Source organism: Schistocerca gregaria, chromosome 1 (genome assembly GCF_023897955.1).
Source record: "Schistocerca gregaria isolate iqSchGreg1 chromosome 1, iqSchGreg1.2, whole genome shotgun sequence".
NCBI classification, from domain to species: domain Eukaryota; kingdom Metazoa; phylum Arthropoda; class Insecta; order Orthoptera; family Acrididae; genus Schistocerca; species Schistocerca gregaria.
This window is the reverse complement of record NC_064920.1, coordinates 304884337-304911645: the sequence shown is the minus strand read 5'-3', so window position 1 is coordinate 304911645 and position 27309 is coordinate 304884337. Positions and strand designations below refer to the sequence as shown.

The 27309-nt window shown below is 39.3% G+C and overlaps 1 protein-coding gene across 2 annotated transcripts in view; it reads left to right on the top strand.

Annotated features, from left to right (window-relative positions):
* The first annotated feature begins 12770 nt into the window (after positions 1-12770).
* Positions 12771-27309, top strand: part of LOC126342643 (RNA polymerase I-specific transcription initiation factor RRN3) — a 50231-nt gene continuing 35692 nt past the window's right edge. The window contains exons 1-5 of one of the 2 annotated variants that reach the window (XM_050001875.1): positions 12771-12961; positions 13080-13282; positions 13358-13447; positions 15023-15152; positions 15232-15334. In XM_050001875.1, coding sequence (XP_049857832.1) covers positions 13082-13282; positions 13358-13447; positions 15023-15152; positions 15232-15334 — 524 coding nt within the window. In that variant the 5' untranslated portion in view covers positions 12771-12961; positions 13080-13081. Of the gene's footprint in view, positions 12962-13079; positions 13448-15022; positions 15153-15231; positions 15335-27309 lie in introns of both variants that reach the window. The other variant, XM_050001874.1, reaches the window with a different exon arrangement.

Here is a 27309-nt window from a genome sequence, read left to right as displayed (position 1 = left end):
GGGGCTGTTGCTGCTGCATGAGCTGCTGCTGTTGCTCCAGAAGACAGACCAACTTCGCCTGCATGCTGACAACTACCACCGTTTACCTCGTCACCAAAATGTTGTAACCGCTGCTGGAACAGTCGCGGGGTTGCCAAGAACGAAAGCGCGGTGCGACCAAACGGTAGCAGCCCGCGAACAAACAAAACAAGCGAGGAAGGACAGTGACAAACAATGACGGACGGCTGAGCATGACCTGACTAACAACAACACGCAAATAGCAACGGACCAGGAGCATGCACACAGTCACGGCTTAAAGCGCGACGGCTGGAGAGACCTCTAGTGGTAATCGAGGTCCACGCCGTCTGGCGCGGATTGGAAACCCATGGCGCTCGGTACCCACCTGAGCCATATATACACAAATTTCTGGAACTTGCAGCTATATCTACCATCATTCAGTTGCCTTGTTTTATCAAGAACAAGAAACCCATACTGAGTGTGATTCCAGCAATCCCCACATATCTTTACAAATTCACTGAATGACTTATCAGTTCCTACATGCGCTTGGTAAATGTATTTTAAATGCAAAGTGTCTTGTTTGAAGGCTATAATAAGGCTTTCATTATCCCTCATTCAGGAGTATGTTTTACTCAAATAAAACACATCAAGACCCATATGAAAAGCAAAAAAGAAATATCATAGAATTTGATCCTGTTTTGCACAAAAACCCTGACTGAACAGGCCTTGGAAGGCCCAATGGTACTGACCAGCTTCCGTGTCATCCTCAGCCCACAGGTGGAACTGGATGCGGATATGGGGAGGGGGTGGCATGTGGATAGCACACCGCTCTCCCAGCCGTGTATGATACCAGCGCCACTACTTCTCAATGAAATAGCTCCTCAGTTTGCCTCACAAGGGCTCAGTGCGCCCCACTTGCCAGCAGCATTCGGCAGACCAGATGGTCACCCATCCAAGTGCCAGCCCAGCCTGACAGCACTTAACTTCAGTGATCTAACAGGAATCAGTGTTACCACTGCGGCAAGGCCGTTGGCTGTTTTCCACAGCAGCATCGTAAAATACGAACATATGATGAATGTCGCTGCTGGTCCAAACGTGCAGGAGCCCACTGCCACTGAACAAAGAAGTAGGACCCATAAGCATCAGCCAACAAAGTCACAAAGTTGAACAAAGAAATGGAACTTGACAAAGAACCACTCAGTAATACTAGCAAAGACATGTAATGAGTACTTACTCTTCTGCTTCTTCCTGTTCTGCTGATGGGAAGCACTGGACAATTTCGGCTGTTGCTGCTGCTCCTGCAGACGCTTCACAACTACTATTCTACTGACTGAGAATGGTGGATTACCACGTCTGTCTTATATGAACTATGTCGTCAAGATCACATGACCAGTTGTTGTGTTTCTGCATCCCTACAGGCCCCCAAAATTTTCAGGTGGAGAGGGGGGAATGCTGTATTCCTATTGGTTTCTGAGGGAAATGGTGGAGCAGCAAATCCCACTTCGGGCACCCTTTGTGACAGTTTTGTGAAGTAGCTCAGTCAGTCTGGTATTATCGTTATCCATCAGCATGAGTTGCAATCACATTTGGTTTTGTGGGGCGCTCAACTGCACAGTCAACAGAGCCCGTAAAAAGTCCCAATTTTTACACAGACCAGTTTAGCACATGCCACGAATGATGAAATTATGAGGACAACACAAACCCCCACCTTCAGGCAGCGAAAATCCCCAACTCAGGCGGGAATCGAACCTGGGATCCCTGCTGCAGATGGCATGAATTGCGAAGTACAGCTTCAATACATCATGATGCATCACCATTATTAGCTTAAATACAATGGTCCAATATCTACACTTTCCAAGCATCATGTGGGGAGCTATGGACACAGTCCTCGGCTGCAGGATCACAGCTAATATAGCTTTAAACTCCATCTCTTCTGGCACTGATCTTTGCTTTCCAATGCTCATGTCAGGAGCTATGGATGCAGTCCTCAGCTCTGCACTTACATGTAGTTCGCTTATTAAAATACTCCCTGCTCATGACCAGCATCTCCTCAATTGAACATCTTCTGAACAAGGTGACTACACCAGAGTGGATTAGAGTCTCGACCCTTGCATTTTCAAATACTGATTAGATTTTTTGTGAAAGGTCTACAGTTCCAGCACAAGCATCTATCAGCATGAGTTGTGAAATTTGACTTCAACCCATCACATTGCGCCATTACTACTTGATGAAACATATTATTCTTGTTACGTTCATCCGATATCTGTATTTTCAAACATCATGCAGGGAGCTATGGACACAGACTTCAGCTGCATGATTACAGCTAATATAGCTGTTAAACTCCTCCTTGTCCAACACCAACATGTCATCCATTGTAAACACCACACATAAAGACTTATGTCCACTCTCTCTTGCAGCTCAGCACAAATTGTGTCTTTTTGCAACCAATTCACAAGTAGGGTAGGGGGAATGCACTCTGATGGGAATTCGAAATTTCCACCATTTTTAATTTCCCGCCATTTTTAACTCCTACCACCTATTTTTGAATGTAATTAATTTGCATATAATTTAATTGTTTTGCTATTTATTTTATTAATTTTGCATATTAATTTAAGTCAAACATTGCCACATCTACACCACACTGAAGGGGTGAGCACCCAAGAACAGCCTCCATCTTGGATAAATTTGGTAACAATCCAGAGTGCACCAGAAAGCAGTTTGCTCCTTTACTTAGGTCTACAAAAGCCCCACGTATATACAGGTTGTGATTATGCTGCTTCTTTCTACAATAAAGGAACAGTGAAATCTTTTTTTTCGAAAAACGAAAGCTACAAAAGAACTTTTGTGTCACTGACGTAGTTCAAGAGTTTACTGCTCCATTGATGGCATAAGACAATGCACATCTGCTAATGCCGCAAGAGTTCGTATTTTCCAAACGAATGATTCAGCCAAGAATGAAAATGAGAAATTTATGAAAACATCGCGAAGCTTCAATTCAAATACAATTCTCCCATGGCGGAAATCGTTAAAACAAAAACTTTATGCACAATAAATGTAAATAAATATGGGTTAATGCTACTGATCCTTATTGCATAAAACCACAGCCTGAAACTTGTGGAGGGTACCCGAATTGCTTCATCACGAACCCAATACCCTTGCAAGTTTGATGAAATTTTACATTTTACAATTTTTATTTGATGACAATTCCACTGTACTGGAGTTCAATAGTGCCACTTCTCATGCATCAGCTTCGAAGTACTATAATATTTGATCTCTTTGTTTGTTGGTTGATTTGGGGGAGGGGACCAAATGACGAGTTCATCATCAGTCCCATCTGATTAGGGAAGTTAATTTATGTGATAAATTACGTTGTTTCTATCAAAATAAACATATTAAGTAGTTTTTAAAGTATTAATTTATTTTCTTTCATTAAGATTTACTAACGCTTTTTGTAAATAAATTACGTAAAATTTGAAAAGTAAGTGAATATTATTTAGGTATTATTATCATGTTTTATATTTAGACAGATAAAATTATTGTACACTTCAAAACAAAAACCAGTGGGTGTAGATGTTGAACGACACAGAACCTTTTCCATATTCATGGATAATATTCTTTTTCTCCATCTCGGCCAACCAGGGACCACGTCAAGACCCAGCATAAAATATTCTTAACTTTCTTTGGTACATTCTTTTTACAAAAAAGGGCAGGGGTTAATGTGCTTGTGTGCCTTGTGCCTATGAGCTAGTGTTGTATAAGTTTCAAATGGAAGTAACATGGATTCGTCATTGCCCATTAAACATACAGTCGCCATTAAAAGCAGTACATATTTGTACCAAGATGTATGAAATTAAATTAAAGCCATTGTAATAAAACACAATGAGCAGAAGAAAAAGTATATTTAAGACATGTGGGAAACACTTATGACTGTGTCTCATACTGCATAATGCATTTAATTAAAAGCACAATTACTGTTAGTAATCACTTAATCATTCAATCACAGTGCAAAACACAACACTTCATCGACCAATTAAACTGTCACAACATTGGGGTCGCTGAATGTGTCGGCAAACAGAGAATAGTCGACACAAAGTGTTCCGAATGGTGCTGACTTTTAACAGTCAGTATTAGGGGACCGCCGGGCAGTTCACCAGTGCCTTACTACAGCTAGTCTATTGTGGTTTCATAACATACTAATTTCTGTTAGTTACCAATCAATAACAATATCGTTACAGATGGGACCCAAGGTGACATCCCACAATGTCAGCACTGGCTCCTGAGCAGAAACGTTTCACGACCACTGCTCTAGTTAGTTGATAGGCCATTTACAGTTTGTTCATGTGTGGCACGAAGTCTTCTTTCTCTGACAGGTTGGGCTCTGTCAATTCACCTAGCTATTTAAACATATCTGCCTGCTTAGCTTTTCCTTGTCCAACCTCAAGTTTCCTGATGACCATTTTATTTTTATTGTAAAGTGTGTCTTCTCAAAGGAGATTTGAAGCCCAGGGTTCGTTGCCTCTGTCTTCAGTTGGTCAAGTTGTTTTCCTGCTGTACCATATCTATAGGGTCTGGAAAGATCACTCTATTATCCACAAAGGCTAGACAGTCGATTGCGAAATTTATGTAGGCCTACTTGTAACCTAGCCTAATAATAGTATTACAGTTATTTATATTTTATGCTCAGACTCAGATTATGGCGGAAAGGTTGCAGTTTTTATCACTTTTTAAACACGATTACTATTCACAAAATCATTATTATTAGTAGTAGTATTATTAAAATTGTAATTGTTACTGTTATCAATGGAGCCATTATTTACTTCTAAATGAATTATGGATGTTACAACAGATTTGTGTGTCTATTACACTGAGAAACTCTAACTCAGTGACTGTCTCGCACGCAGCTGTCATTCAGTGTCTTTGTTATGAGGTTTCTAGGTTCAGTGCTTCTCTGTCAAGCTACACTCTCATACTCTGTTACTGAAACTTAAAATCTCTACAAGCCTAATATTTGCCTCCTTTGCCTAAGGCAACCCTGTACCATCACGTTTGCACAAAATATCAGCTTTTTATGCACAATTATATAACGAAACTTAATGAAAGAATTTACTCACACTTGCTAATGTTTCCACTTCGAAACTTTCCATTACTGCAGAGAAAAAGGCATGCAACCTTACTTTGAAGTTTTATTTACACCTTTTATTCATGGTTTAAAAAAGTGGCTCTGAGCACTATGAGACTTAACATCTATTGTCATCAGTCCCCTAGAACTTAGAACTACTTAAACCTAACTAACCTAAGGACATCACACAATACCCAGTCATCACGAGGCAGAGAAAATCCCTGACCCCACCAGGATTCGAACCCAGAAACCCGGGCGTGGGAAGCGAGAACGCTACTGTATGACCACGTTTTACTCATGATTTCTCCTATAATTCTTAAGAAACTTCATGAGAGTAACTACCGAAAAAACTTTAATTATGTAGTTTTTAATCAAAAATAGCTTTGCAGGGACCTGGGACAACAACCCTGCCATGTCTTGTTTACATGTACATTACATTGTATAAAAATACATTTTAATAAGAAACTTAATGAGGGAAGGTTAAGTTAAAACGAGATCTTAGACTGCTAGCAGACTCACCCTTCATTAAGATGGCACCATAGACTATCTTCCCACTAGAGGAGCGAACAGTCTTACAGTGTGGCTCTCCTATGAAAACACTGCCAGTTTTTTGAGCTCTGTTGGATGTCGCGTGAATCCGTGAAAGACGGGAGTAAGGGGCACATTTCCACTGTTGCCTATCTGTTCCTCTGGTCTGTAAGGACATCCTGTGTGTTGTTTCATACCACTAGCTTCAAAGTAGTTTCGCCACCACAGGCAGAAAGAAGTGTCATGAGAACTAGTGCCATTTCATTTTTTCGTTTCAAAAGGATCTGATATTGGCTGGCGTATGTTCTTGATGTAAGTCCAAGGCACAGAATTTTCAGTACAGAGCAAGCCCACAGACACTGGATTGGAAGCTGTGTCTTTTACAAATCTGGTGGGAATAAACCATCAAATACTCTTGGCAGAAGTGCAAAATCTTGTCATTGGCGCACCCAGCTTTTGTTCTGTGTGGGATTACATTTAGAATATTCCTCTAAAATTCGAAGTCAGGGACAAACTGCAGTCCTAAGGGTATTTTCCAGGACACCGATTTCTTTTATCTGACAATTCTGTACCTGCATATAAATCCACAAATACTTGATATACATGGCGTAAATTGCCAGTTTCACACACCATAAACTTAACACTCTCTCTCTGCTATAACTTTCTTTTGTGACAAGACCTTTTTGATCAATTTATACGACATCATCACAAACTACTTGCAGAATATGTCTCAAACTCAAACCCACGTTTTCCACTCAACACAAAGGTTTTATGCGTGAGCGACCCACTGCTAAAATCCATGTTTGGAAACTTAGAAGCGTTGCCGCATAATAATATCTACTTCTTTATAGACGCTGTTAACTGCAATAGTACAGACTTTAGTGCTGTAGATCCGTCTTGTGATTGGAAGAGAACTTGCTGCAGATACTCAATACAAAAGGGAAAAGCATACTGACAAGTGTTTCAGGTGCCGTCAGAATTTGAAAAAATATGTGTTTGAGAGCAACTTTTTAATTTTTTGCAGTAGTATAGTACAATTATAAATACTATAAAGGCGAACTGCTTAATATAAACTTTACTTTATTGAAAAAAATACCTTTATTCTTGAGTCTGAAAGCAAGTACGTACACTGCAAAAGAAGTCTGAAGTCGCTCTGTAGTAAGAAATGAATGCCAGGTGATGCTGTTGTCATCTGGGCGGATTTATATCGATAGTAGTCGGTAGTCATAATGTGCTAGCAGTCATATATGTAGAACAGGAAGCAAGAAGTTTCTTTATGTCGTTTAAGTGATTTAAGGAAGTTACCATTTCATCTAACTGGGGTGAAATTACATTAGGTATTCCACAGGCTTCGACAATGGGTCCCCTTCTGTTCTCGACATATCAGAATGATCTCCCTTCCTATCTGAAACAAGACACTAACGTGGCTCTGTTTGTTGATGATACAACCTTCATTATTAATCCAGTAAAAGAAACTCCAATAGAATGTGCTACAAATAATGTCTTTGGAAAAGATATTGATTGGTTTTCTGCAAATGGGCTTGCTCCAAACTTTAAAAAAACACAGTTCATCCAATTTTCTACTGCATTAAATACAGTTTCATTACTAAATCTTACACATCAACAGAAATGACGACCCAGGGTGGAGCATACTAAATTTGTGGGTGTACATACAGATGAGGATATTAGTTGGAAAATTAATATTTTTGATCTTCTAAAGTGACTAGGCTCAGCAACTTTTGCAATCAGAACAATTGCCAATCTTGAGGATACAGAAATTAGTAAGCTAACATACTTTGCATAGTTTCACTTTCTGATTCATACAGAATAATATTTTGGGGTAACTCAATACTTACGCAAAAATATTCACTGCTCAAAAGAAAGTGGGTAGAATAATATGTGGGGCTCCTTGTCGCACATCTTATAGGCATCTGTTTAAAAGGTTGGGAATTCTTACAACAGCCTCACAGTACATTTACTCAGTAATGAAATTTGTTCTCGATGACACGGACCAGCTTAAAAACAACAGTGATATTCATGATTATAATAGCAGAAGAAATAAAGACTTACACTGTCCTGTACTTAACCTGTCTTTGGAACAGAAAGGGGTAAACTATACTGATGTAATACTTTTCAATAAATTACCAGGTGAAATAAAATGTCTGAGAGACAGCAGTAATAGTTTCAAAAATAAAGGTAAATAATATCTCCTTGACAACTCCCTCAATACCATAGATGAAGTCCTGAAGAGGAATAAACAAATCTATAGGTACAATAAATACATTTTGTGCCATTTAAGGGAATGTGGTAGGCATTAATTAATTTTAAGCTTAAAATTTTTTTGATACATGTGTGCATTTCTTACGTATTTGATGACAAGTTCCACATCGTAACAGTTACTGTGAGATTAATCAACAGGACAAGTAACTAAGTAACTATAGCCCACATCACATAGGACAACGCTTCAGCGCTTAGAGGTGGAGCTATAAGGAAGTGTGGTAGCATTATACCTGCTTGGGGGCTGCAGCAGAGAGTGAGCAAACAGAGTCCACATTGCCGAATTGTGTTGGTGTGGACAACAGTCAGGCTCATTTGCCTACAGTACATCGTATTATATGTTCAGATGTGTGAGAGGAATAGTGAATATTAAAACTGATTTCGATCAGTCGTCATGAGAAAAGTATCAATTCACCTCATGATGACTTGGCGTCCACTGCTCCATAGATTTACTCTGTGTGACATTGGGAGGCTCGAACAGCTAACACAGTCATTCCTCAAAATGACAATAGTCACACGATAAGATCACTGAAACTTCTTGCAATAATTATCATTTATTGCGATTTGATCTGTTTTATAAGTAAAAATTTAATATACAACAATGTCAATAAAATTCTTCTGGGTTAGAGACCGCATTGTCATTTATAAAATTCCAACGTTTCGGCGTCTGTTGCAAGACGCCTTCCTCAGGGTGTGTTGCTAACTGCTGAATGCGCGCAAGTGTGGGTACACAGCAGCACAGCAAAATTCATTTTACCATGGAGATAGAAAAGAACGGGGTATTGCCTTTGCTCGACGTAGAAGTTTATCGTAAGCCAGACGGGAAGCTTGGACACAGAGTTTATAGGAAGCCCACCAACACGGACAGGTACCTGCATGCATCCTCCCACCACCATCCTATGCAAAAGAATTCGGCCCTGCGAACTTTAACTAAGAGAGCCTACAGGATCAGCGATGAATACAACCTGCAAGCTGAACTGCAGAACCTCAGGACCATTTTTGGAGCTAATGGCTACGACATGAGGCTGATACGTAAAACCATGGCGCCGAAGGAGGAGGGCAACAGGGAAATACAGAACGAAGCACAGAACACCGCCGTGCTAACGTATGTACAAGGGGTTACTGAACGTCTGGGCAAAATTCTCCGTCGGGCAGGTATTAAGCCAATTTTCCGTAGCAACAACAAAATAAAAGACATTCTGGGCTCGGCAAAAGATACAATTGACAAGGTTCATGCCGCCGGAGTTTATGAAATCGAGTGTGAATGTGGACTGGTGTATGTAGGTGAGACTGGGCGTCCAATAAGCACGAGGCTAACTGAACATGAGAGATATATCCGCCTCAAACAATATAGCAAATCAGCGGTGTCAGAACATCATGAGCAGTGCAGGATGAACATCGAATTTCGAGAGGCCCGAGTACTGGCGAAACAGCCGTTTAGTTTGAGGAGGAAGATTAGAGAGGCTATAGAAATAGCCAGGCGACCGATAATATGAACAGAAAAGACGGGTACAGACTTCCAACGTCTTGGCTGCCTGCTGTGACAGCTTTTGCGGAAGGAAAGCTCGCGCAAAGCAACAGGCGTGCGGTAGGTCACAGCGGAGGATGGTACACAGAGCGCTGACGCGGCCTAGCCGATACTAGGCAGTTAGTAAACAACGCTACGCTGCAGTCGCCGCTAAGTCTCCTATTCGCCGATTTCCACCAATGGCAGGCAGTAAAGGAAACTCCAATGGAAAACGCCTATTTCCGCCAATAACAAGACGCAATGCAAACGCCAATAAAATGAACTCCTAGTACCCTTCCTCCTCATCCTCACATCCAATCACAACACTCTTCCATAGTATATATGTACTCACACTTGCGCGCATTCAGCAGTTAGCAACACACCCTGAGGAAGGCGTCTTGCAACAGACGCCGAAACGTTGGAATTTTATAAATGACAATGCGGTCTCTAACCCAGAAGAATATTATTGACATTGACAACGGCCGCGGAAGCCTACGGTTACATTTAATATACAACAAAATTAACTTCAAGTACAAACTGAAATCAGTGTATTTGCTTGACAACCGCTTCTACTCAACAGAGTTTTTAAAAATGTGTAAGGAGTGTGTCGTAAAAATTGTCAGTAAATTGTCACATTTTTCTCTGTTAATGGGCATAATGAATGTGAACTAACTCGTTCGACATTACGGTGAGCGCTTGCATTTATAATCCATTGAACAAGCAAACAATTAACTATCATCTGCGTATAATTCTATGGAATGGTGACCGATAACATCGAAAACCACCGATATCTCGACAAGTTTCAGTTACTGTCATTTTAGGCACTTAACCAGTTCATGCCTTCAAAGTGACATAGGTTTACATGCGGAAATATCAGACTTCTGACGAATTTACCCAGCTGCATTCTCATGTGGTATTAGGACATACAACATGGTGGGAGAAGATTAACTTCTCCTTGGGCAACATGTTGAACATTATAGTCTGCATAGTTCAAAGGATACGAAATCCTAATCAAAAGGGCTAGAAAGCTCTCATTATTATGTATGCAACAGATATGTTGACAAGCACATTTTTTTTAAAAAATAATCACGAGTCGAAATATTATTACTTTGCTCCAAAGTCTACTACATAATATGATCGTCACTTATGTTTGAGTCTTTTCCGAACAATCCGATTGTAAATTTACAATGATAGGTTCGATGCTTATATCTATCAGCATTTCCCTGTAATTCTTCTTTCTGAAGCTTTTCATCATGCTACACAGGCAGTGCCCATGCTACAGGTGGGATGTTGTCTATTGCTCCATGCACAAGCGATTCAGCGTATATTATCTTTTTGTCTCCCACACAGCCTTAATCGTTTGCCCAAATTAATACAATGGAGCTATACTGACAGTGACTTATGTGTGAACCCATTCATGTAGAAGGAAGTCAGGTTTGTATGTTCCGTCAGCTGACTTGTATAAATCGATGAGCTACAGATCAGCACGAGTCTGGTTTATACTGTGCTTAATACTTTTATTTTTAAGCCAGCGAAAAATATCCGCTTTTCTGGTGTTTGTACTTAGTGTTTTCTCTGTAACAGTTGAATAATAACTGACAATGAGCAACTTTGAAGCAAGGTATCACAAGAATTGTGAATCATGTCATGAAACTAGTAGCTTTCATTTCTGAATAGTAGTCACTGTTCTTTTTCTTACATGTAAATACAAGTTATTCTCAGAGACAAAACCAGAAGAAGAGTTAGCATGCAGAACTGACAATGAGCAACTTTGAAGCAAGGTATCACAAGAATTGTGAATCATGTCATGAAACTAGTAGCTTTCATTTCTGAATAGTAGTCACTGTTCTTTTTCTTACATGTAAATACAAGTTATTCTCAGAGACAAAACCAGAAGAAGAGTTAGCATGCAGAATAATTACCCGAGACCTATTCTCATGAGAACTTTAAAACGACCAGTAGTATTACTCATTTTCCAGCAGATCTTCTGGAATTATTCTGATTGACCTTTGTTCATCAAGGTAATACACTGCTGAACTTCCTCTTTCTCTTGTATCATCAATCTTTATATGGTGTGTAGTTCGTGCTGCACGTATGCCACTTCTTTGAACTAAAAACTCTCTTCTTTACATATCTGGAACAAACGTCTTTTAAAATTATTTGTGTTGATGAAGCACTTACCATTGAAGATAACTTTCTCTTATACAACTGTAACATATTTTTCTGATGTCAGGCTTTCATTATTCACATGGAGCATTTACAAACATCGTTGTTAAAGTCATCCATTTGTGTTACAGGTACCTTACGACTTCGATGCTTTCCAGGCACCACAAAACCAACTTTTTCTACGGTTCCTACAGCTCTGACACTTTCGTTTACAATTCTATTTGCAGTTCTCTTGCCAACACCACATGGTTCTGGAGTCCGTTCTTGTGTCTTCAAATGTCAACAGTAGGAGACTTGTTTTCAAATTCAAGTTTGAAAAAGTCATAAATGCGATAAATAATCCCCTTCGCCTGCTTGTGGTGCACTTCACATTTCTTGCAGTGACCTGGCTGTTTTTTAATCGCACTTGAACATTTACTGTTACGTATTCACAGCTGAACTGCTACAAGAAAAAACCGTCAGTTGAATGAATAATTCGGTTGTCTCGAAGTACGACAACAGCGCAGCGTATAGGAGCCAGATTCTCGCTGTCTAGCTGTAACTCGCTGCTAGCCGCTCGGAAAGAGAATGAATATTATTGGCTGCTTGTGGCTGGTGGAGGGGGATGAGCAGAACGGCTGTAATTGGGCCGCCTTTCTATATGCCTTCAACACTTACAAATGAAACAGTATATTTCACAGTCACTTTTAGCTCCTTTTATGAGGAACCATTCTTTTGAATATTTTGCTTGGAACGAACGCTTCTTCTTTGGCATTTAGAGTTCACTTTAATAACAAATTAACCGCGATACGAATCAGAGAAACACGTAACTGTAAAGCTTGAAGTAAACTGAAATAAAGGACAATATTAGAAACTCAGAAGCGTCGCCGCGTAATAATATCTACTTCTTTATGGAGCTGTTAACTGCGATAATACATCCTTTTGTAATTTCTAAGACTTTCCCGCCAATTTGTTGACATCGTTTTGTTATTTAGCTTAACAGCTGAAGTTGAAGTACAGATCCACACAAGAATTTGAGGAAAAAATATATTATATTTAGAATATTCCTCTAAAATTCGAAGTCAGGGATAAACTGCAGTCACAAGGGTATTTTCCGCGTTACCGATTTCTTTTATCTGACATTGGGACTGTCCCGGAAAACGGGGAATCTGGCCACCCTATTTCCAAAGATATTAGCATAGCTGCGCTGTAGGTCTTTGGATTTCACTAGCGGGTCGCTCACGCTTAAAGTCTTTGTGTTGTGTGAAAAACGTGGGTTTGAGTCTGAGACATATTGTGCAAGTAGTTTGTAATCATGTTGTATAAATTGATCAACAAGGTCCTGTCGCGAAAGAAAGTTGTAGCAGAGAGAGAGTGTTAAGTTTAAGGTGTGTGAAACTGGCAACTTACGCCACGTATAGCAAGAACTTGTGGATTTCTATGCAGATACAGAATTGTTCCTTAACATTCTGTACTGTTTAACATACTAAATGTGTTGTATTTTAGGCATGGCAGTGTCAGTAATTTCAAGCGGTTCCTGTACACCGTCCATTCTCAAAGTAGCTGGTAATAGAAGCCGTTCTGTGCAGCAGCGCGTTCGCTTTCAGTTGCCCAATGACCTAAGGGCTATTTTGTTGGATTTCATCAACGAAAAGAGTTTGAAACCATATGAAGAATTAGTTTGCATTCTTAAAGATTCAGAAATTCAGGTTTGTCTTGGCTATGTTGTCGGCATATTTGACCAGTTTTCAAAGTATGCGTACTGCAATACATTTGTTTTGCAGGATGAAGATCTCTGTGAATTGCTTCGTAAATCAAGAGACTGCATATCTTTATTGAAACAAGATCTTCGTCATTTTGTTGAAGCTATACTTGTAAGTATTGTGTCTCCTCAACGTTACACACACACACACACACACCCCTTGTCATGTCGAACAGCATGGTTTATCTTCAACTTCGAGCAAGTGGCTGTGTATGCAATTTGAAGGACTATTCTAGTATGACAGGTAGTTTACATATAGATACAGAGTGCAGAATGTCCACATTAATTAATGTGTATGCAATTTGAAGAAAGACTAGGGCCCATTCTTGTATGACAGGTAGTTTACATGTAGGTCTAAAGTGCAGATTGTCAACAGTAACTAATGTTATAGTCTATGGATCGCTCTGTGCTTTTCTCCAAGATGCAGAGCTGCTAAATATACGTAAGTAGGGAGGCATGTTATCTTTAATCAGCCTATATACTGCTGATTAGTGCATGCTCTGAATCACAAGCATTTAATTGCGAACTTTGAAAAACAGTTAATGTTGCTTTGATGAAGTGGTGCAAAAAAATGGTGTCCTGTAAGTCATTTTAGGGTACTCTATATCTTACATATTTTACTTGCATGGTTTAACCAGTACTCTCACTATTATTTTTATTTGTCAGCTGACAGATCATTGCCATATTTGTGTGAATATTAAGTGATCTTTAAATGCACAGCATTAACTACTCATACATATGTAATATGAAAAAAGATTTGCGTCTAGTGGAAATCGTGCAAACTGTTTTATGAAACATTGCAAAACTTTTTTTATATCAAATTTATGTGGAAACTGTGACTTCTTTCCATCTCCCATTTTATAGAACTGGTCTACAATATTACCCCCTGGAGAAAAGATTGCACCTGACTGTAGTCAGACTGCATTACAATTTCTTAATTAGTGTTTTCTTTTTTATGTATTGTTTCTTTTAGCTAACTGATGATCCTACTGTAAATTGAAGGATTGCAAATGGATGTGTATGTAAACTTTGTTGTTGTTGAGTTGATAACAGCCATGCAAGTCCATACTTGGTTTTAGATGTTTTATACTGTCATGGATCTGTCACTTCTTTCCATCTCCCATTTTATAGAACTGGTCTACAATATTACCCCCTGGAGAAAAGATTGCACCTGACTGTAGTCAGACTGCATTACAATTTCTTAATTAGTGTTTTCTTTTTTATGTATTGTTTCTTTTAGCTAACTGATGATCCTACTGTAAATTGAAGGATTGCAAATGGATGTGTATGTAAACTTTGTTGTTGTTGAGTTGATAACAGCCATGCAAGTCCATACTTGGTTTTAGATGTTTTATACTGTCATGGATCTGTCACTGTTGTTCCTGATACATAACAGATATAAGCAGTGATGTGAACTGATGAGTCACATAAGCATCAGCATTATATTTAAGGTAGCTCTATGTATTTTATAATGTACCCATGTCGTGGGTGGCGGGGGAGATCTTTCTATTACGCTTCCCGGAAAAGCTATTAATATGTTTGTGAAACTAATAGAAATGGGTTGTAACTCTAGAAAATCTACATTGCGAATTGCAATAAACATTTTGCTGTATTTCTTAGCTGCTTGTTAATCCCATAGCATTTTTAAAGGTGAATTCTAAATATGCTACAAATGTCTCGTCCACAGAACTTGAAATGGGTGCACAGAACAGACAAAGCTGTCAGAGAATTCCAGGGCTTTGTCTTGGATCTGCTATCTGCACATACATATTACACAAAGTATACGCTAGATAAACTTGTTACTTCTTTCAAACCAGGTGAGTCTTTGTTGTAGTCCTGCTATGTACGAAGTGTATAGCAGCTAAAGTGTGTGTTAAATTACATTTCTTTTTTCAGATGATGACAATGAGTGGGTTAACAGTATACCACCGGAGAAAGACAAAAGGAGCTTCATGAAAATCCATGATCTGATATCAGTCATTCTGCAGGTTATCCCTATGTAAGTTCCAAAATGTTTTGTGTTCTATAAATTATTGATGTGCGAGTCTTGTTCTGTTATTGTAATCCTTTCATTCCTACAGTTGTTTCTGTGTTCTTCGTTTATCTACTGGTCATTCCTAAATCTAAAAATTAACTGAACTAAAATGTCTCCTTAAGTACTTTTTTGTAAAGAAGTTCTTGATGTTCCACATATATTTGTCAAAGATGAGAAATGAAGAGGACAAAGCTAGACACTCATAAGAAGCTCCTGAACATATTCAGCAAGTTCATGAACATACAGGCGACAGGAACAATTGTAAGGTATTAATAAAAGGTCTTGGCGTCTTATCATTACTATCAGCTTATAAAGCTAAAGAAAGGCTTGGTAAAGCTTACAAAACTGCAGGTGTACAGAAGGATATTTCCAGAATGTCAAATAAGTTGTTTTTCCAGCGTTAGCAAATCAAACGTGGGATAAAGTGTGTGTGGAAAACAACGTTGATGCTCAGTTCTCTAAATTCTGCTCTCTTTAGATGAATTTTTGAGAAGATGTTACAAACATAATCATTGCAACATGTAATAAAAACAGATGGACCAGCGTACTGCAGCATACTTCCAAGTGGCAGACATGTAACACATTTTTTCAAGTGTCACAAAGTCACTATAACAGCCAGAGCATACTACCTTTCTTTCAATTCCATGATGTCACTTTTGGTCATAGAGCGCTTTGAGAACTGCTGTTTTGTTTGAAGGTCATTGTCAGAAAATCTGTGATTGCTGGAAATCAGTTCCTTGATTGCCTAGACATGGTCTCTGGTCAGTGGCGTTCCTTCGCAATCAGCATCACCCACATCTGTCCAGAGTTGGTCAGATTGTTGACAGCTTTTCACTGTGGTCATATAGCACCAGAGTTTAACGGTAACTGTGCAGTTTGGATGCTTTGTCGGCGAGAACCATACTGTCCCACATACTTCAGCTTTGGTGACAACTGAAGTTCACTGGCTCATCTGATTTGACACCAGGGTCATACTTGTTGCGTTGATTGACTTTGTGGTTGCACACCGTGTGTAATAGCTCATGTTGGAATATGCTGTGTTGCTCTCTGGTGTTGGATATCTGTTTCTATATTGTTTTTGGGTGCTGTTAGTATAATTCTTGAGCAATGTTTGTAAGAATGGAATTTGGAGAATTTCTGGTGATTTATTAGTGAGCTATTGGGCCATTCCACACCAATTCTTGAGCAATGTTTGTAAGAATGGAATTTGGAGAATTTCTGGTGATTTATTAGTGAGCTGTTGGGCCATTCCACACCAGGTGGTCTAAATTCTGAAAAAGTTCCCGCGTGCCCAACACGAACTTTACTGAAGTTCTGTGTGAATATTTGCACGTATTGCCAGTGAACATTAGTAAAAATTTACTTTACCCGTTTTACCCTTTAGTGCAGCTATCAAAGATGAACCCCATAGTTAGGCAACTTTGAGACTGAATATCCGTGGCAGTATGTTGAAGAAAACAGAGCCAGCCTGTGTTTGGTGACACACAGCAGATGACACATCAAGAACTTCCTCAATGTGGAGGGGAAGAGGCGGTGAGAAAGAATCCCAGCCATAGATGAAATGCTTCAAATTTTTCTTCATATAAAACTAAGAATTCTCCTGGAGAATGTCTTTTGCTCTGAGAATATTCTCTGGAGAATGTTCTCTTTTTTTATTCATACATCAGCTTGTTGTTTTTCAGGGCCTTATGTGCTTGCAGTGCCAAACCAAATTAGTTATATAGGTAGTTTAGGATATAGTCTTTCTAAGAAAAATGGTTAAAAGAGATTGTAGAAGAGTGATGCTTTTTTGTGAGCTCAGAAAAGCCTTTTTTTTCCCTCAACCTTGTCCTTGATTTGTAAACTATTGGGGAGCAGTAGATTAAATTTTATACTCTAAGACCTTGTTTTGATAAGTTATTGTATGCAAAGTTTCAGGTTTATCCAGCAATTATGTCCAGATATACGAATTTCAACTTCACACTTTTTTACCCCCAAGTCTATCTGGTTTTATTTTTCTTCATCTTCTTCTTCTTCTTCGAGTTGATTATCCATATAAAAATTTCTCAGGAAATCTTACTATTTTGCTTAAGAGGTTGCAAGAAGTTGTAAAAGATCGCCTAGTTTTGCATCTTTTAAGAAAATATTGACGAAATGGGAAAAATATTTTAAAAACAAAGATTCCAAGACTTACCAAGCGGGAAAGTGCCGGTAGACAGGCACAATGGGAAAAAAAAAACACACACAAAATTTCGAGCTTTCGCAACCAGCGGTTGCTTCGTCAGGAAAGAGGGAAGGAGAAGGAAAGATGAAAGGATGTGGGTTTTAAGGGAGAGGGTAAGGAGTCATTCCAATCCCGAGAGCGGAAAGACTTTCCTTAGGGGAAAAAAAGGACAGGTGTACACTCGCGCGCGCGCGCGCACACACACACACACACACACACACACACACACACACACACACACACACACAATGGCCAGCTTCACACATCCGTCCACATCAAACCCACCAACAAGCAACAGTACCTCCATTATGACATCTGCCACCCATTCCATGTCAAACGGTCCCTTCCCTACAGCCTAGGCCTTCGTGGCAAACGAATCTGCTCCAGTCCTGAATCCCTGAACCATTACACCAACAACCTGAAAACAGCTTTCGCATCCCGCAACTACCCTCCCAACCTGGTACAGAAGCAAATAACCAGAGCCATTTCCTCATCCCCTCAAACCCAGAACCTCTCACAGAAGAACCCTAAAAGCGCCCCACTTGTGACAGGATACTTCCCGGGACTGGATCAGACTCTGAATGTGGCTCTCCAGCAGGGATACGACTTCCTAAAATCCTGCCCCGAAATGAGATCCATCCTTCATGAAATCCTCCCCACTACACCAAGAGTGTCTTTCCACCGTCCACCTAACCTTCGTAACCTCTTGGTTCATCCCTATGAAATCCCCAAACCATCTTCCCTACCCTCTGGCTCCTACCCTTGTAACCGCCCCCAGTGTGAAACCTGCCTTATGCACCCTCCCACCACCACCTACTCCAGTCCTGTAACCCGGAAGGTGTACACGATCAAAGGAAGAGCCACGTGTGAAAGCACCCACGTGATTTACCAACTGACCTGCCTACACTGTGGCCTTGGTGCACGGCCAGCACATCTTGGCACAGTGTTACACCGTCCGGGTTATCTGGATACTTCCCACCAACACCAACCTATCCGAACTCCGGAAATGGCAACTCGCCCTTCAGTATATCCTCTCTTCTCGATATCCGCCAGGCCTCAACCTCCGCTAATTTCAAGTTGCCGCCGCTCATACATCACCTGTCTTTCAACAACTTCTTTGCCTCTGTACTTCCGCCTCGACTGACATCTCTGCCCCAAACTCTTTGCCTTTACAAATGACTGCTTGTGTCTGTATATGTGCGGATGGATATGTGTGTGTGTGTGTGTGTGCGCGAGTGTACACCTGTCCTTTTTTCCCCCTAAGGGAAGTCTTTCCGCTCCCGGGATTGGAATGACTCCTTACTCTCTCCACATCCTTTCATCTTTCCTTCTCCTTCCCTCTTTCCTGACGAAGGAACCGCCGGTTGCGAAAGCTCGAAATTTTGTGTGTGTGTTTTTTTTTTTATTGTGCCTATCTACCGGCGCTTACCCACTTGGTAAGTCTTGGAATCAATATATATATTAAAAACAAAGATTCCAAGACTTACCAAGTGGGAAAGCGCCGGCAGACAGGCACAATGAACAAAACGCACAAACACACACACAGAATTACTAGATTTCGCAACCGATGGTTGCTTCTTCAGGAAGGAGAGGGAAAGACGAAAGGATGTGGGTTTTAAGGGAGAGGGTAAGGAGTCATTCCAATCCCGGGAGCGAAAAGACTTCCCTTAGGGGGAAAAAAAGGACAGGTGTACACGCACGCGCGCGCGCACACACACACACACACACACACACACACACACACGGAAGTCTTTCCGCTCCCGGGATTGGAATGACTCCTTACCCTCTCCCTTAAAACCCACATCCTTTCGTCTTTCCCTCTCCTTCCTGAAGAAGCAACCATCGGTTGCGAAAGCTAGTAATTCTGTTTGTGTGTTTGTTCATTGTGCCTGTCTGCCGGCGCTTTCCCGCTTGGTAAGTCTTGGAATCTTTGTTTTTAATATATATATAGTTAAGGGTACTCCGACATTGGATATAATGCAGCGAAATTTACTTATAACTGAAGCATGGGATACCACCCATCTGCTTTTAGCCATGAGATCATCATCATGGTAGCGGGACCATAGAGACATCCATCGGTAGCTCGGTGTTTGAGCTTGCGCATATCTGTTTAGCATTACCATCGCCCACTATTAGCGGGCGGGGGCACTGCATGCTTTTCTAACTGGTTGCCAGTGATTCAGTTGTTGAGAACGGTTGCCACAGATTCAAAATGCTTGAAACAGTCATTGACATTGCTTTTCCCACCAAAAACTGCAGTTGTATCATTCGTATTGCAATTACCAACACGAAAAAATGAAATAAAAAATTTACGATCATGAAATAAATTCTTGGCACTTTTCCAAGTTCTCAACATCTTAAAAAAATTACTTTGTCGATGAAAAAGTTTAGGGGTACGCATCCCCCAGAAAAACAGCATTGCGTATATCTCTGCAAGTGCCCTATTAGCAGAATGAAACTTTTACTGATGTTCATTGGGAACATTTGTTAATGTTCCCACAAAGATTTATTAAAATGTATGATGGTTTTTATTTTGTAGTTCCCTAATGTAATAACATAAAAATGACAGGGGAAGAGCAATAAAAAAATGCAGTTACGTCATTAATATCTTGCTTATGTTTTTATTTCCTTGCCAATTGCTTTTCTTTGTTGAGAGCTGTCCTTCTTTATACCACTGTTTACATTCTGTTGAAGATGTCCTTCATTCTAATTCAGATAAAGATAAATTATTTTCTTTCACATTTTTCAGTGACGAACGTAATCAGCAGTCTAATGTTGTCCTAATTTTCGTCAAGTGAGCCTCGAATAATAAGTCTTAACGAATTTACATACATGAAAGGTCTGTTTAACAAGCTGTAGTCTCTGAGTATGACAAGAATTTTTTTGTAAAACATATCTGAATGCATGGAGAAACTCTTATCAGCATAAGATGTGCTGACCGGTGCAAATGACAGGAAAACTGAATAGGCAAAGAAAACTACAGAAGAGAGCTAATAATTGGAAGTAATAATCAAACTAATTGCAAAGAACTCGTTAAAAGAGCATGATAAGCATACTGTACAAGGGAGTATATGTACCAGTTTGTTGTGCATATCAGGAAAAATGTTGCTAAATATTTCAATAGTAATTCCAGATGTAATAAAAGTGGCAACAAAAACAATTTTTGAATGTTTCCAGCACTTCATGAGTCAATTCTTACTAATTTTGTGTCAAGAAAAACGAATATGCCAATGAAAAATTTTCCTTAGCTCTAGTTTCTGTGACACACACTAGATGGAAGTATTTCATATTAACGGAATATTTCAAGATAACAGATTAAGAGAAAAATATATATTTTAATTACATATTCTAACAACATTGAAAGTTAGTTTGAAGTTTTTAAATGGTAGTTACATTTTAAGAGTTCTAAATTCCTGGAAGAATACCTCACACATAGTTGGATCTGAAGAGAATCATGTGGTGGTTGCACGAGATTGTTTTCTTTCAATTGCCTCATTTAACAGAGTTCCGGAACATCCCTACACAAAGACCAACAGAAATTCACAATCATTGCTTCATTCCAGTGCCCTGATATCTTTGTTCCATAACAGAAATGTCTGGATGGAATCTTTCTCCATGTTCATCACTAACAACACCACAACTAGGAAGGAAAAAGTCTAGTTGCTAGTGGAGAAAATGAATTTTAAGGGACCTGTTGCATCCAAGGTATGGTATTTTTGCAGGAGCACTGTCACCAACTGAGGGTAGTTATAATCTCTTTTGTTGCCTAAAAATTCTTTTTCTTTCTCCTCCAAAAATTGGTCAAATACAGGATCCTTTAAAAGTTCTCCATTTTGTGGCCCGGTAAAAATACCGTCCTTGATTTTGGAAGTTTCTCTCTTATGTACGTAAAGACCTGTTCTCCTTGGTTCATACATTTGACAAAGTTTTTCAGCAAACCCAGCTTTATATGTAGGGGTGGAAGGAGGTCTTTTGAGTCCATGATAGGCTCAGCAATGACATTTTTCTTGCTAGGATTAAGGTTTCTTACAGGCTAGTCTGCTTTAATATTTCCAATCCCTACTGTCCCACATACATAAGAGATAGCAATGTATTTGTACTCCAGTAGCATTCCTAAGACTGTGGCAGTGACTTTTAAATTACCATATATTTTCCATTTCTGTTAATGATATTTGATTGAGAACAAGAGGGCTGTCATATTTGCATATGTCTCCTACCTAAGGACATGAAGCAACAAGTAGGCCATATGGTATTGGACACCCATGCCTCATCACAAAATATAAAAGGCAGAGGATCTCCCCCCTGTGTAATCCAGGATAGGCAGCGATTTGTGGCAGATATGATGATAGAGTTCAGTGCTGGTGCAGATATAAGTGTTTCAGAGCAGAACAATCAAAGGCCATTTTTGAACAGGGAACTCCACACGCATGACTCCTACTTGTCCCTGTGTTAACCCAACAATATTGTCATTTGTGATTGCAGTGAGAACAGCATCACAGAGTTTTCACTGTGAATCAATAGAAACGTGTCGTCTATCAAAGGAATCACATTCCTTGTTGCACCAGATAGTTGGTTGGGTCCTTACACGCAGTCATCCAGGTGAATGGCTGCATGAAACATATGCTATGCCACAGAAGCAAGGCGGTGAGGGCAGAATTATGTTACGGCTTACATTGAGTTGGGCTTCTGTGGGATCTCTGGTGGTAATCAAAGGCATCATGACAGCAGTGAACTATGTGAATATAATTGTGGTTCGCCTGCATCGCTTTATGCTTGAAGCCTCCCCCTATGACGGACTGTTGTGTTGCATGATCAGAATCGTGCTACAGTGATTTGAGGGGCATTATAGAGACCTCACATTGATGTCTTGACCAGCAAACATACATGATCCGTACCCGTTGGAACACATGGAGCACCATCTGAGTACTCGTAAACCACTGCTCGCAATTTGCAGAAATTTCTTGACTTGTGCGTAGGCATCTGGTGCCACATACTTCTCGGCTCCTGACAAAGATTTGTAGAATCCATGCCAAGCTGAACCTCTACTTGACTGTGTTTGAAAAGTAGAACAACACGCTATGAAACAGGTGGTGAAACTGTTTTGGTTCATCGGTGTATTTTTAAAGTTCTTAAAGATAGATGAAATATGTATGGGATGCTTTGGCTGCTGACTGGGCAGAGAACCATGCTGCAGCATACACACTAACAGGGAAAATACAAATGTCACAAACTCTTGTGGTGATAATTCATCACAACCCACCTCGTCTGATGGATAACACCGGATCACGGAAAGATTCCCTACTTGGTAAGTCCTTCTCTTCTGTTACTTGTGGTGATTGATTATTTGAGACAAGTAACTGTGATTCAACAGTTCTCTAACTTGACATCAACAGTTTGCGTGAGAAAAAATACCAATAATCTGAATGACAGCAAGGTAACAACAGAAGTGAGAGTAATATTAACAGTAGTGAATGAGTAGCGTTTTTATCCTTTCCTTCATTTTTTGAATGTAATTACGTATTATATTATAAATTCATAAATGATTTACCAAGTTGAATTTAATATTTGCTCGCTCTTGCCTGTTCCCAGCTGCCCTTGCTTATTCAGATGATCTATCACAAGTAACTCATAACTCATTCCATGCATGAATCTTTCTTGTCCTTTCAACTGTTAGTTGATCAAAAACTTTATCTTCTTCAATAGTAATGAAATGTATTGCATTAACATGTGATGTATTAAGAATTACAGTTCTTTAAATGAAATTTTTTATTTCCACTTATCATTTTCTTACGAACTTACAGAATGTTTCTTTGATAAGCAGTTTATCATCTTCTTTGACGGAATAAATGCTTTTTCCCGAATAAATCATCACTACTACATAGACACTGTGGCACTTTTGACTTAGTATACACAATTGTAAAATTTTGGAAGAAAACGTAATGTTTGCTTGACAGATGGCAGTTTGCTTCCAGTTCTTTCATGTTGCTAGTATCCAAATAAATGACTTTTTTTCCCCGCAAACAAACTGACGACAAAGACAATGGTTTTACTGCTACTCCTACCGTTATCTTCCTTAAAGTGAAGGATTATTGGAGTTGCCGAGGTTGAGTTGTAAAAAGAAATGGTTTGGCTTGCTCTTCCCTCTCCCTAAAGGTTCCTGTCATATTGAGCTCAAACTTCACACGGCTCATTATTACATGGAATAGAAACCAAACTGGAGTGTAGCCAAGATAAATTATAAAAAAAGTTTTAAAAATGCCAAATAACAGCCACACTTATGGGGCTGGAATCTGTTTTCTCAACAAAATGCAGTTGGTGCAAAGAACATAGCAGAATGTTGATGGTACAATAGTGAATAGTTGACATTCTTCGCATGTGCAGTGACGAAGTGCACACATTTTTATATTATAAAAAATCTGGAGCAGATTGTGTGTAAATCCGAGAACATTGCACAGTAGGGACCAATCAAACGGTGACTTCATACTTGGTATGATAGAGAATGCTTTGTCTGTCCACCCAGATTTTTTCTTTTCTACCATTTTCCTAAATCATTCCAGACAAATACTGGGATGGTTCCTTCATAAAAAGCAGGACCAACTATGTGTCCTGTACTCATAAAAACATACGTATTGTATGTGCGCATATATTTTGAGCTATTTATTTTCGTTATACAGAGTGTATCAAAAATAATCATCCAATTTAAAAAAAATCATAACTATCATGTTATCTGAAATATGTGCATGAACAACACACTGTTGGAAATAGCAAACTCTTGAGTCTTACATGGTTCCCACCAGATACGAACAGTATGCACCCACTTCAGTTCTAGTAGAAATGGTGTTGGGATGATAGAAAGCATTTTGTGTTCTATACGTTGCGCAGTTCGAGTCAGTAATAACTGTCAGTGTGACTTTTGTATTAGATATGGTGTGAATCTTTATACAGCACAGAACATTAGGTGATGGCATGAACTATTCTGAGAAACAGGTTGTTTGCGTAAAGGCAAATAGCTGGGCCGTCCCCACGTGTCTGACAGACGTGGAACACATCCGCAATAGTTTCACAAGAAGTCTCCAGTAATCCGTTCGCCGTGCAGTTCAACAACTCAACATGCTCCTGATGTCCGGCTGGTGTGTGTGTTGCGTCGATGTTTACGTGTGAAACCAAACAAAATTCAGCTACTGAAAGCTTTTCATGAAGGTGACAAATAACAATGTGTGGAGTTCTGTAATTTCATTCTTGGCAAGGCGGAGGATGACAGTTTTCTTCCACACTTAGTGTTTAGTGATGAGCCAACATGCAATTTAAATGGAAAGGTGAACTGTCATACTGTAAGCATATGGGGTGCGGAAAAACCACGTGAAGTTGCACAACATAAAGACTCTCCAAAATTTAATGTGTTGTGTGCAGTTTCACAGGAAAGAGTGTATGGTCCATTTTTCTTTGTTGAGAAAACTGTTAAAGGAAGCATATATCTCGATATGCTTAAGAACTTCCTTTTCCCACGCTTGGAGACTGATTCAAACAACTTCATTTACCAGCAGGATGGGGCAACCACCACACTGGCATCTGGAAGTGCGGGAGTTTTTAAATCAAAAGGTTGCTGAATGATAGATTGCTCACACTGGACCGAATGATTCGACCCTGCATTACTGGCCTCCAAGGTCACTGGACCTGACTGTATGTGATTATTTCTTGTGGGGGTTTATAAAAGACTCTGTTTATGTGCCTCTGTTACCAACTACAATCAGTGAGCTGAGACATCACATAACAGCAGCTGTAGAACTGTAACGCAAAACATGCTCACTGCAGTGTGGAATCAATTTGAAAACCGCGTTGACATATGCCATGCATCTCAGTGGGAGAGGGGGGTGTATTGAAAATTTCCGAAAAAAACTTTAGAGTTTCCTGTTCATCAAAATACAAAATCAATTTTATATTTTTATTAATTTCAGTAATATAGATGCGCCAAATTAGATGATTCATTGTGATACAGTATGATGGCAAATCTGGTAGTGTTGTGCAATGATCCATGGATGAATGTACAAATAAAATCTATATTTTTTGGCCCTAAGAAAGAAAAGCATAAATATTCGGGCCCTGAGAAAATAAATTTGTGGGAGAAAATGTGTATTTTAGTCATTAAAAGTGGAGTGCCTCATGAATGTCATTTATTCTTACAAAAATAGGTTTTTCAGTTGGCTCTTCGTGGAATGAATGAACCCTCTGGCCACTGGCAACACACAATTTCGCAGGCCCCGCCATTATTGTATCTTCCTGCCGTGTTTGGAAATTGGAAGTTGTGATTTTCACATGAAATACTTTTCTGTTGCTTTGGAATATTGTAGGCTGCTAATTTCCTCATCGGATATTTTTCTGTTGCTCTCGAATATCTGAAGTCATTATTTTTCTTGTCTGGAACATCAGGAGTCACATTTTACATGTTTCCCAGTCTCGCTCACCTACTTACACATATACCATTTTGCACCAGTAATTTTATAAACTATATTTCTGAGCGTGTGTGTGGAACATTGCTACAAAATATGCAACACTCAGAAAAATTATCAATAAGTTCTTTCTGCCTTTGTAACATTGAACACAATTTTCGTGTTTTCCACATTATTTCTGTGTAAAATTTCAATTAAAAATCAGCTCTAAATTAAGTGTTACAGTCCTTTAATTTTATTCTTGCAGCTATACTCCACCTGATGTAGGAAGTGGCCCAGTTTCCAGCTGTTTTGCTCATTGCCCCCTGTTAACCACTGTACTTTGTTCATCATAAGAATGAACATGATGTAAACAAACGCAAATGCAATGATTGGTCAGCAGCCATAGCTCTCGTACACTGGTGTTGTTCCACTCTTGGAAGTAGGTCCAGTATATGCTATCTTATTACTATGTCAGTGTAATTGAAACTTTGACATTCTAATGCATTAACAGCCATCAACATTTTTCGTAATCATACTTTAGCTATGTAATTTTTATTTCAAAAAATCTTATGTTCAGTCTCTGTAAGCATTGCTTGTGGTCTGATTGTCACGCTGTTCATACATAACATGAAAATGGATGACACTGCTTCCAGCTTTGTAGTGAAACCCGTGCGAAACATGGTTAATGGCTAGAAACAAGTTTTCTTAATGTTTTTTACAAGTACAGAGCAAAATCAGCTAAGACTTTTTTGTTTGTAGTAAGTATAAGATAAAATAATTTAATTATATGCATGATGGAGTCGGTAGCATCATAGATTGATAATTGAGCCTGCTGCTGGCCAGCTATTCGAAACCCCCTGTGGTGTATAATTTTTCATGTTAGGTTTGAATACCTAAATCATTTAAATATGAAGTTCATCAAATCTGTATTAATTAACTCCTACTTCACCATCACTTTTTCATGGAAAAGGCACGTCTTCTCATTTCTACGTACATATTGCATGCAAAATTCTATAGTTTTCATTGCAAATACACATCTTAATTATTGATATTTTATAAAAGATTGTTGCAGTTAAGAAAAATTACACAATTAAATTTTTTGGAGAAAAATGAAATACTGTTTGAATATGCAAATTGTTTTTAGGACAGATGTGGTCTCACATGAGCCAGAGTGACAAGCATCATAAAAACATGGAAAATAATAATTTTCGTGGTGTTGAGTGCACTGTACAAATGCTGCATTTATACAGTTGTCACCTTAACACTGCATTCTGATTCCAATAGAATTGATCTGGGGTCAGGTTAAG